General features: G+C 35.3%; 1 protein-coding gene across 1 annotated transcript in view; it reads left to right on the top strand.

Annotated features, from left to right (window-relative positions):
• The first annotated feature begins 1,915 nt into the window (after positions 1-1,915).
• LOC128170842 (uncharacterized) overlaps positions 1,916-12,717 on the top strand; it is a 25,403-nt gene continuing 14,601 nt past the window's right edge. The window contains exons 1-5 of the mRNA XM_052836598.1: positions 1,916-2,041; positions 3,504-3,619; positions 5,033-5,183; positions 11,552-11,844; positions 12,085-12,717. The exon at positions 12,085-12,717 is cut by the window's right edge and continues 599 nt beyond it. Coding sequence (XP_052692558.1) covers positions 3,520-3,619; positions 5,033-5,183; positions 11,552-11,844; positions 12,085-12,717 — 1,177 coding nt within the window. The 5' untranslated portion in view covers positions 1,916-2,041; positions 3,504-3,519. The remainder of the gene's footprint in view (positions 2,042-3,503; positions 3,620-5,032; positions 5,184-11,551; positions 11,845-12,084) is intronic.

A 12,717-nucleotide genomic window follows, 5' to 3' on the forward strand; every position in this document is an offset into this window, starting at 1 on the left:
TCCATATAAAGACAACCTGAAACGAGAGAGCAAGAGATATATAAACACTGGCTACAGGGAGTATTTTCAGTATTACATAGAGTTTGTAGCTCTGTATATAACTGCCAATAATTCACCAGATTTTTCACCATGAGCCTGCCTAACATACAATACAATATGTTTTCAGCAAAGAGTTTTCTTTCCTTCTCTCAATCTCTTATGAAAGAAAACAGTTACACCTAAGATTAATAAGATGAGTCTAATTAGATGGCATAAAAATAATAGCTTAATTATAGTATGCACTTCACTCACTTAATTGAATTAATCTGGTTCTATTTAATCTAGTAAATCTACACAATAAACATGAGTGTCAGTAAATCTGTTGTGTTTGTAGCTAATTAATTCATGTAGCAATATTGTACAGGTATACATTAATTTTATCTAGACATAATGAATAGTGTACAACGCACTTGTAGTTCTTTGTTTACTATTATATGACAGACTTTTGGATACGTATAGATCCCAGAATGGCAAATTTCAATTTCTTCCTGTTGTCCATACCACAAGGTCCAATATCTTCTTGAATGGAAATGATTTGGCAAAGATGTTCAGATTTACCTTGTAATAGGTTGTTAGCAATAGGTTATAAAAGTTATAACTAAGGAAGGGGAGAGTGACAGAGAAGAATGTGCAGATCTTGGGGAAGGGCCAGGGCTGTCTGGACCCCCCCCCCCTACTTCCAAACTTCCAACCCAGCAAATTTAAACTTACAAAATTCACATTGTAAAATCCCTCGGACACACCCACACCCCTCCTCCCAAAGCAATCAAAATTCCTCAGACCCTGGCCCCTGAGAAAAATTTTGTGGATTTGTGCATGGAGAAGGTGATAGAATCCCCTCCTCAATCATTTAGTCCTGTGGTCAGCTGTCTGCGTTATCCATGCATGCACTGCAATTGAATTTTACCACAAGCCTCTAAATTTCTATCAGTAAGCCATTAAATGTATGGGCCGGAAGAAATTAAGAGATACATGCATACGTCATGTACCCCATCTGTACATATTTATATATTATAGATAGGGCATGCGCGGATCCAGAAAATTTTTCCAGGGGGGGTCTGAAGGATAATTGTGTTTGCCAGGGGGGGTCCGAGGCATATTTTCGCGATAATTTTACTATGTAAATTTAATAAATTTTCATTTTCCAGGGGGGGGTCGGGACCCCCCCGACCCCCCCTCTAGATCCGCGCATGTAGGGTATATATCTCTCTCTTCCCATACATCTACCGGCTTATCCTAACTCTGTTTCCTCTTCCCCCATATCATTGAAAGTTATTCCTCTTCGTTCAAATCCCAAATTAAACCAGAGACAATATATCATGATATATAACAGTTTAGTCATGAACAGTTTAAACATATAAATTCCTTTGTGCAAATTTTCAGAATACTAATATTATTAAGCACAAATGGTTATATTTTCGAAAATGCATGACGTCAGGTGCCTGACCAGACTGTCACTTGTGTATTGCCATATTATAGTATTATCATCAGTTTGTCATATCAACTGTTTGTCATGTTTAAGATTTTAACTGTCACATAACACAGCAAATAATTTTCTATTTAAAAAATGAAATTAAGAAAATTTAAATTCACGGTAAAATATATACAAGAATGGCACAAAATTTACCAAATATTGTTTGCCATTTCAACAAATGTCATGTCATGTATGTCGACACATCTGAAATATGGCGGGAAGGTTAGTAAACACATTAGACGCGGAGTGATATAAAAACAATTACGTCCTGTTTTCTTAAAAAATATCCCGAACAATCATGATGTAAAAGGCCTAATTCATTATTATATTGACACAAACACATGATAAACGTTTTATTTGATAAGAAGTTTGTTAAGCTAAGACTGCACTATATTTTTGGTTGCATTCTTTGAATGTAGAACGACAGAGAGCGCCATATTCAATAAACAACGTGCATGGGGGCCTAGTTCAACAGACGGCTGACCATGTTGATGATAAAGATTCACTGTTCTAAATACATTTGAATAGGTAAGAAAGATTCAATTTAGCCTTATAATTAGCGTTACGATAAATGTAGAACATTCTATAACAATGCTTTGGATGTAATGGATAGTTAGGCCAATTGCCAATTACAGGTCAGAAAGTTTAACAAGTTCGAGAGCCCGGAGAGATGCCATTGCAATTTGCATTAATTGTCTCGCAGTCTGGGGTAGTGGCAAACGGCGTCATATTGCAGACCAACATCCACTAATGGTTTGTGTGAGGGTAGTTAAATTTGAAACTACTTTGGGTCGCCTGTCTTCTAACTCTATGCATGCATTTGGCCGTACATACACTCCCGTAATGTAACTAAATTAATCGTAATGTAATTAAATTAATAGTGAATTCAAGAAAAATCCCAACATCTTTGACGTGCAATTATGCAGAGATGGAGTTGAAATAGTTTGCTATTGGAGCTGAGGCTTTGAAGTCTATGGCATAGTTTCACTAAAGATGCTAATTGGTTTATATAAATTCACATCCCAAAATGTGTATACACGATATAAGTATAGACATTAATATCAGAATCTATTTATGTGCAGATGACTCATACCAGAGGTCCAGTCAGTACCGCTGTAGCCTGTATTATTGTTAACCAGTCTTCTGTGAACTTCAAGGTGTTTAACCTTTTCGGTTTTAAAGTATCAATTTATACAATAAAAAAACTTGCTTGAACAGTTTTGTGACCTAAAATGCCTCCAATGATCTGCCTGCTCTGATTTACTTTTCTTAAACATAAAAGACATTTTTAACTGTGTGTTTTTAGGTGAGTCACAGTTAGTCTTATTGAAAATTGATAAATTCTGTATTTTACATTAAACTTTGACATCTACTTTTAACCCTTAAAGAACTATAAGTAAAATTCACTTTTGGCAGCATGATGAATAAATCACATATTTACAAAATATGAAGTAACATTGCACTGGCAAGAACTGGTCGCACACTAGTCTAGTAAAGTTTTAAAACAAAAACTAACCATGGGTGAGTGATATCATTTTCATTTCATTCAACCAAATGTTATTGTTAATAGCATAAAATGCTATAACTAAAAAAAATGGAATTTTTTTAACTGGGGCTACAATCACAAGATATATCAATAAAAAGTCAAATTGATCTAGAAAGGGTGAAAAGAAGAGAAAAAGCGTTGACACTCATGGATTTATTATATATTGCATTTTACAATAAATTATGCCCATACTTGTACTAACATGGAAACATTTTATCCTGAATATAAAACCACATGGGTCATTGCATAACTCTGTGAAGATCATTTTATCAAACATCCTACTGAGAGTTATTTCATCTTAAAAGCTTAGCTTAGTGTAATTAAAACCAGTGATAATGGGTCATGCTAAGAGTAAGTATCTCTGGATGTGGACAGTATTTCTTTTTGGTGTCTTTTTTTACATGTTGTATTAAACTGAACTGTTGCTTTTCTTTTTTATTACAGATTTCATGTTGCAAATATGAACCCAAATATACCGATGTATCCTATGCAGATGGGAGATGGCTACACTAAATATTATTCCCAGCCTAATCACCTTCCCTATGCTACATACAATTCAGGTTAGAGTGACTTTGAGAATTAATAACATTTAAACAAAGGATTTTATAAATAGTATCTAATGGTTTAAGTGGATTATCCACTGCAAATTTCTGACTAGTCAGTGAGTCTTGAATTGGTGATAGTTCAGATTTCTGGATAAATGTGAATACTTTACTTAAATCAAATTTGGTTGTTAAGGATGACTTTTACTCAGAATGAAAGAAAATTCCACTGATGATAATGAAAAACCAACTATTCTGTGTTGTAGACCTTACATGGAAGTGTTATTCTTAACTTCCAAAAAAGTAGGTCAATGACCAACTTTTTAAGTTAATGGCCATTGAATATTTTTTTGGAAATTTAAGAAAAATCCCTACAAGTTTTACATGATTGAGATTTTCTTATTTATACAAATTGCTAAACTCTGTAAAAAATGAAATACAGTTTATGAATGGCAGTGATATTAAATAGATACAAAGCATTAAGTTTTTATTCTCAATTTTTATAGATATTCAAGTCCGAATTTCCTCTATCAGTTTTCAAATCCCTACCCATTTTTGATTCAATATAACAAAAACCTGAATGATGTTAATGCTAAAAAATTTATAGTATTAAACTAAGTATATAGACCTTTCTCTGCTGGCATAAAATTTATATAAGGTCAATGATCAAAATTTTGAGATTGGTTTCTTTTATCATTTTTAAGCATTTCTCAATATTTTTGTATTATGTGCCATACAATTATTTTAACGAAAATAAAAATGAGATAAAACCAACAGAAAATTTGCAAAATTATGTTGACTAACAAATAAAATCTTCACTTTTAATATTAAAAAATTAGTTTGAATTTCCTGTTTTTATGGTGGCATATCTCTGCCCCTTGAGTGCAAGTTATTTTTCTATCAAATATGTCGACATGCAATATAAATATGTTGACATGCAAGATAATTATGTCAACATGCAACATAGTTATGTTGACATGCAAGAAAATTGCAATCAGATAAGAATTATACAAAATATCAAAAAATCTCAAATATCGCTCACCTGTGACATCCAAGATGCTAGATGCTACCTTTTTATGTCGACATGCAACTTATTTATGTCATCATGCAACTTATTTATGTCGATATGCAACTTATTTATGTCGACATGCAACTTACTTATGTTGACATGCGAGATGAATATGTTGACATGCAACTTAGTTATGTTAACATGTGAGATAAATATGTTGACATACAACTCACAAGTTGTATGTCTACATAATCAAGTTGAATGTCGACATAAATATGTTGCATGGCAACATATTTATATTGCATGTTAACATAACTAAGTTGCATGTCGACATAACTAAGTTGCATGTCGACATAAAGAACTCAAACTCTGAGTAAAGAACATCCTTAAGGAACATACATTTTTTTTTCTCTTTGATGCAGGACCCCAGCCATATACACAGTTACCCTATTCCACTCCCTCAATGACCCCAGGGTCTCGTGCCCCATCCCCCCTGTCTCTCCCACCACAGAATGTGCCTCCCTCATCCTTAGGGCAAAGATACCATGCCCCATCAAATAATATGTACCCTAGGTAAGTGAATTCAAAGTTTGGTACATTTACACCTTATGCCTTACAGTAGTTTCATCTGTTTTATTGATTTCCCAGTTGAGTAGATACAAGAAACCAAAATGTGTTTATTGGTAGAGGCCGTAAACCTACTTCCTGTTTTCAGAAAAATGAATCAGTCAGGAGTTTGTTTTTAATACAATTTAGTATTAATTAGTTCTGTCATGAATAACTACACAACAATTATAATAATTGACAATTCTTGCTAAGTATATATTCTTTTTGAAGTTAAACTACTGATATAATTGAATTTCTCATCATAATTTGTTATTCATTAAGATTGCTGAGAAGCTGAGCATATTTATACCCCCTGCAAACGAAGTTTGGGGGGGTATATAGGAATCACCTTGTCCGTCCGTCCGTCCGTCTGTCTGTTCGATTCGTGTCCGGTCCATATCTTTCTTATGGAGAAACATTAGAAGTTCTTACTTCACACAGAGATTGCTTATGACCTAAGGGTGTGTCATGACCTTGAACCAAGGTCATTCGGGCAAGGTCAAGGTCACCAACAGAAAAAGTGCAAAATTCGTGTCAGGTCCATATCTTTCTTATGGAGAAACATTAGAAGTTCTTACTTCACACAAAGATTGCTTATGACTTAAGGGTGTGTCATGACCTTGAACCAAGGTCATTTGGACAAGGTCAAGGTCACCAACAGAAAAAGTGCAAAATTCATGTCCGGTCCATATCTTTCTTATGGAGAAACATTGGAAGATTTTACTTCACACTAAGATTGCTTATGACTTAAGGGTGTGTCATGACCTTAACCCAAGGTCATTCGGGCAAGGTCAAGTCACTGACAGAAAAAGTGCAAAATTCGTGTCCGGTCTACATCTTTTTAATGGAGAAACATTGGAAGTTCTTACTTCACACAAAGATTGCTTATGACATAAGGGTGTGTCATGACCTTGACCGAAGGTCATTTTGACAAGGTCAAGGTCAATGGCAGAAAAAAATGCAAAGTTCTTGTCTGGTCCATATCTTTCTTATGGAGAAACATTGGAAGTTCTCAGTTCACAAAAAGATTGCTTATGAGCTAAGGGTTCGTCATGACCTTCACCCAAGGTCATTTGGGCAAGGCCAAGGTCACATGCAGAAAAGTGTAAAACTCGTGTCCAGTCCATATCTTTCTAATGGACAAGTATTGGAAGTTCTTAATTCACATCTAGAATGCTTATAACCTGAGAGTGTGTCATGACCTTGACCAAAGGTCAATTGAGGAAGTTCAAGGTCATTGTTTAAAAAAAATCGGGCTCAGTATACCAACAATTCAAAATGTTTATATTAAGTGGCTGCTTGACATGTGGAATTTCGTTTGATTCCAGTCATGTTTGTAAACATAAGGATGCAAATGTCCTCATGCATTAACAGTTAACTTGAACTAAAATGGAATTTAAAGAATACAAATTGGTTTGTGTACTCATATAAGCATTAACAGTTTTAAAAAATAGAGCAGTTGTTATTTATACAAAATGGACGATGAAATAGATTCATCCAATATTTCTATAATAGAAAAAAAACATGAGTTATGATTTTTTCTTAGCGGGGGGTATCAATTGTGAGCTTGCTCACAGTACCTCTAGTTGAATCAATTTTTAGCTCACCTGAGCTGAAAGCTCAAGTGAGCTATTCTGATCACATTTTGTCCGTCGTCCGTCCGTCCGTCTGTCTGTCCGTCTGTAAACTTTTTACATTTTGAACTTCTTCTCTAAAACCGCTTATCCAATTTCAACCAAATTTGGCACAAAGCATCCTTATGGGAGGGCGAATATAAATTGCAGAAATAAAAGTCCGATCTCTATTCAAAGCGGAGAAAACCTTGAAACTGTAGAAAAAGGGGGGTGCATTTTTAAAAATCTTCTTCTCAAGAACTACTGATTCCAATTCAACGTAGTTCAGCATAAATTATCCTTATGGGAAGGAAAATATAAATTGCAAAAATTAAGGTCTAATTCTGTTTCAAATCTGAGTTATTTCGAAAATAATAATAAAGGAAAGGCGTGTTACAATCAGTTTAATAGCTTCGGATTCGGCATCAGGTAAAATGGGTACACAAGACTTGTCCTGGGCAAAACAAAAGATTGGCAGTTATTAATCTGCCAATCTCATTAAAATTTCAGGATATTTGATGGACCAGTATATTTGTATTTGCTGTAAATATTGCTGCGAAATAATGCGTATTTGGAATTGACGATTGCCGATCTGCCCTGGCTTTTATTTTGCCACGGCCTGGGTTTGCGTACCCATTTTACCAAGACTCGTATTCCATACTTCTAAAACGAGGTTCTTTGTTTAAAGCAGCCATGATGTTATACGAAAAAGGGTCGATCTGACTATGATGAATTTGCTTGTTGTGCAACAGTTCGCGTATGAAGGGAAATTTTTGAAACATGAAAAATATATTGGTGCCGATTTTGTGAAGTAAATTGAGGCTAAATATTTCAATGCGTTGACAGTTTTCACACATGACGTTGATGTTAGCTTGTTCTGATTTTCGTTTCGTTTTCATTATTTATGCTTTGTAACCTGGAAACTGTCGTCTGTATTTCGTGATTTTTACGTATCAAATCAAACAGAGACTTCGGTAAATCAAACAGTTACGTTAACTGTTTACCTGCGCAAATTAAGCAAAATCTGATGTAGGAGTACTGAAATACAATTCATTCTATCGGTAATTGGGCATTATCTTTTGCGTAATGGTAGATTAATGCAATAGGTTTTTGTTGAGATGCTCGGCATTTTCTCTATTTTATTCAGTTTAGATAGAGTTTGATATCGCTTACGGAAATATGTAGGTATATACATGTATATATATGATTCATTTCGAAAAAATAAATTGTGTTCTTTATTTGTTATACCGTATTTTTCGGGGCATATGCCGATGTGGGGCAAAGGCCGAATTGCTCATTTTCAGACAAAATTCAGGAAAAATCCATAGACTAGCCGAATTGGGGGATAGGCCGATTTTCAATCGATGATTTCTATGGTGAAAGTATGACCGCTGCATGATGAAGGAATTTAAGTTGACGTATTAAGTATATACTTTCAGAATATCGATGTAGAAAGTCAAAAGAGTAATTAAAGTTATTAAATTTGCTTAACATATATATTTTAAACATTAAAAAAAAATATAATTGTGTTTTGTGGCTGTTTGGTCTCTTCCGTATTCGTCGGTATATATCGTTAGGTATCGTAATGTTACATAATGTAAATTTAATTGCAACACCAAACTCCGTGGTACTGTCTGATAGAACTAAGTATGATATTTTACCAAACCTTTTATATTTTTATTAAAACCTTGCTGCTCAATTTCATTTAATCAAGTAATACTTTGAAAGCTACTTGTAGATCGGGGTATGGCGTCCATTAGCTCAACACGTGGTTTCATATTCAAATAGAGTTATCCCCCGTAATCGCATGAATGAGAAAACGAAATACCACACATAAAATATTTAATTTGTGTTCTTTTCCATTAATAAATTAAAAAGTGACTTGCCGTTATGCAAAGAAGTTGTAATGTTAAAAACACAATTAATGCGGTGAGGTGTAAGGGTGTACACTACGTGCCCCCAGGCTGTGTTTTAGTCACGGGTTTCACACCTTTGTATATACACACGACACCAGAATACCGTTATTTCATCCAACAGAAAATTAACTGTAAAAACACAAAGCATTGATTTATTCTGCACCCAAGACCAGTGATTCCCACGAACGCAGACATGAAGAAATTCACAAAAGTTCCGTCATATTTCATTCTACCCGGTTTTGTTTTTTTTTTTACTACGCATTAATAGTTTCCAGGGTTCATACGTGAACGTGGGGGAAAAATTCTTTTGATTGGGGTTGTAAAGAAATACCTCGTACAGTACTGTACATTTTATTACTCGCAATGTCATTACAAAAATTATCAACGGGACAACTATCAGAGACGTATATACTAACGGGCTCTGTTATATCTATGTATCTGCAACTATCGAACAATAGTTCAAACGGACGAAAAAAAAACCCAACCCTGATGATAAACTGCTAAAAACAGTGGATTTTAAATTTGACTGTTTAATTTTTTCAACTTTGAGCCTATGATTAGCCGATCCCGGGGGATAAGCCGATGCTCGCGCATTGGAGCAAAAAAATACCGGCCTATGCCCCGAAAAATACGGTACATGTAGTGCATGTTTCTTGTGTTTAATTGTTTACAATTTCTATTTACTAACCATATTTGAGTGTTAAGCTTCGAATTATAAGCAAGATACAGAGATTTGCTCACAATTCTTTGTTTGTACACAGATCTTAAAAGCTAAAGATTAAATCAAAGTACTGCTAGTACTGAAAAGCGCTAACCCAGCTTCTTTATGTATATAACAATACAGATATATGTATATAGCATTTCAGCTTCTGTATACGCACTATATTTCCTCATCACTGCATGATTGTTCCTGCAATGATGTATGTAAGCCCCGTACATTAATTTCACAATAGCCCGTAAATTAGATTCACAATAGCCCGTGCAGTTATGTGCATAAACCCCTGAAACTGGTTCCCTAACCAGTTTAAATGATGTATACTTTTGCTTAGGGGGCGGTTATTCGATGCACCGGAAGTTGAAGTCTAACGACAATAAAGCGCTGAGCTATGCTTAGCGCTTTAAAAAGTAAAAAAAATTGTCAATATTTATTACGAAAATTTTCAAAATCTGTTCTTCCAGAAACCAACTTATTGAATTGTAAACTTAACCTTTTTAGCTCACATGAGGATGAGGCCACAATGGGGGGTCGAAGTTTAACAAATGAATATACAGAGTAAATCTTTAGAAATCCCCTTCTCAGAAACTAATCGGCCAGGAAAGCTGAAACTTGTGTGGAAGCATCCTCAGGTAGTGTAGATTCAAAGATGTGAAAATCGTGACCCCTGGGGGTAGGGTGGGGCCACAATGGAGGGTCGAAGTTTAACATATGAATATAAAAAGTAAATCTTTAAAAATCTTCTTCTCAGAAACTAATTGGCCAGGAAAGCTAACACTTGTGTGGATGCTTCCTTATGTAGTGAAGATTCAAATTTATGAAAATCATGACCCCCGGGGGTAGGTTTGGGCCACAATGGGAGGTCGATGTTTTACATAGGAATATATACAGTTAATCTTTAAAAATCTTCTTCTCAGAAACTAATCAGCCAGGAAAGCTGACACTTGTGTGGATGCATCCTCAGGTAGTGTAAATTCAAAGTTGTGAAAATCATGACCCCCGGGGATAGGGTTGGGCCACAATGGGGGATCGAAGTTTAACATAGGAATATATACAGTAAATCTTTAAAAATCTTCTCAGAAACTAATTCGCCGGCAAAGCTGGAACTTGTGTGGAAGCATCCTCAGGTAGTGTAGATTCAAATTTGTGAAAATCATGAGCCCTTGGGGTAGGTTTGGGCCACAATGGGAGGTCGATGTTTTACATAGGAAACAGAGTCATCTTTAAAAATCTTCTTCTCAGAAACTAATCAGCCAGGAAAGCTGGAACTTGTGTGAAAGCATCCTCAGGTAGTGTAGATTCAAAGTTGTGAAAATAATGATCCCCAGGGGTAGGGTGGGGCCACAATGGGGGGCGGGTCAAAGTTTAACAAAGGAATATATAGGGTAAATCTTTAAAAATCTTCTCAGAAACTAATCAGCCAGATGATTCTCTATAATTGTTAATACTTTGGCCCCAGGACAATATTAATTCTTTGGCCTCCCGAGAAGGTTTAGAGTTTGATGTACGTTTATATCCCATATATATACTATTGTTAGGGATTTTTTTTAGAACTGCAATACTCAACATATGATATGACTATAAAATCATCCAGTTAGAAAAGGGACTAATGATTATAAACATAAGAATATCAAGGGGAAAATGGATTTTATTTATACAGGATTTACAAAAATTTGGTACATTGTCCAGATAGTTTGTATTATGACTCCATTGAGCTAATTTTATCATACCTATTGTTCCTCAGGTGAGCGATGTGGCCCATGGGCCTCTTGTTAGCTTCCCAATTCTGACTCCTAAATTGATGATTATCTTGTTGTATGAGCAAATGAAAAATAAGTAAATTTAGATATAGCACATTGGTCATCAGAATTTTAAACTAAATTGACTTATTCAGAACACAATACACATGTACAGCTATTTGGTTACAATATATTGTCTTCGAATTTATGTAGCCTCAAAATATCCACTATTATTTTAATTGATGGCATGAATATTATTTAAGAAACCATGAATGGTGTATCATAACATGAAAAAGTCTGATTTTACACAAGATGTATTGTCATAAGTGGTCATGTTTGTGTGTTTGTTAAGATTTCCAGTGCAAGATTTAACGGGGAGACCATTAATGCAGCCACGCTCTTGTTTGTCCCCCAGCAATGTTTCCTACACACCAGTCAGTCCAAAGACTTCAACAGGAAAGGCGGTGTTGTTCATGAACTGCTCACCAGATGTGTATAAAAGGTCACCAACACCCCCTGGATCATACAGATCCCCTGGATCCACTCCTACAGTTTTTGGATCAAGTGCTGGAACAACTCCTCATAGTCAACTCCCACCACTTCATGATGAAGCTATCTTTCAGTCTTACATGGACTCAACTCAAGGTAAAATTTTAATTCCCATTATTTAATTCTCTGTTAAAGTAAGAAAGCTAGCATAATTGGGAAAGGGACATTAGATAACCAAGTTCATTTTGGTTTCTGAAATGCAATTATACTTAATAATAGGTAAAATTTGATGTTTATTATGATACAAAATATCTTCACATTCTTAAAACGAACATGTTATGCTTTGGAGTTAAAGATTTTAGCTACATGTATATTGCAACTGCCATATCCTTGTAGGTGAAAGAACATCAACTCCACCACAGTCAGTGGAAGACAAGTTCAAAGCCAAAGCATCTCAGTATGGTATTGAAATCAGCAGTACAGTGGAACAGTTCCTGAAATCGCAGGAAAAAGACACCAAACACACCATAGTGCCAAAAGTCAGCAAATCAGACCCCACATTAAACCATCACAAGAAACAGCAAGGGGATGCTCTCGACAATTTTCAACAGAAGGCCCTCACAAATGGAATCATAATGGAGGATCCCAGAGAGAAAGCTGAGTTGAGTGAGATGAGTTCCAAAGAGAGGGATCAAGTAATCATGAAATGCATTGATGAATTCTGTGGAACTGGAAAAGAATTGTTGGATGAGGAGGAGAGAAATTCCCTTTGGAACAGGTCAAATTCAATTCAGTCCACCTCATCAAAGCACAGTGAAAGTCAAGAAGATTCTTTTGAAGAAGAAACAGGTATAGAAAAAAGCTGGGAGGAAGATGTTAACTCGGTGGAAATTGATCATCAAAAGACTGAAAATGTTCAGTTGGGAAAAAATGACACAATGAGAGGGAAGGACCAAACATATTTAGAGGATCTTGCAAAAGAACTTGTGAATGATGCTATCTTAGGTGCCTTGAAGGACTTGAGGGTTG

Source organism: Crassostrea angulata, chromosome 1, assembly GCF_025612915.1.
Source record: "Crassostrea angulata isolate pt1a10 chromosome 1, ASM2561291v2, whole genome shotgun sequence".
Classification (NCBI taxonomy): Eukaryota; Metazoa; Mollusca; class Bivalvia; order Ostreida; family Ostreidae; genus Magallana; species Magallana angulata.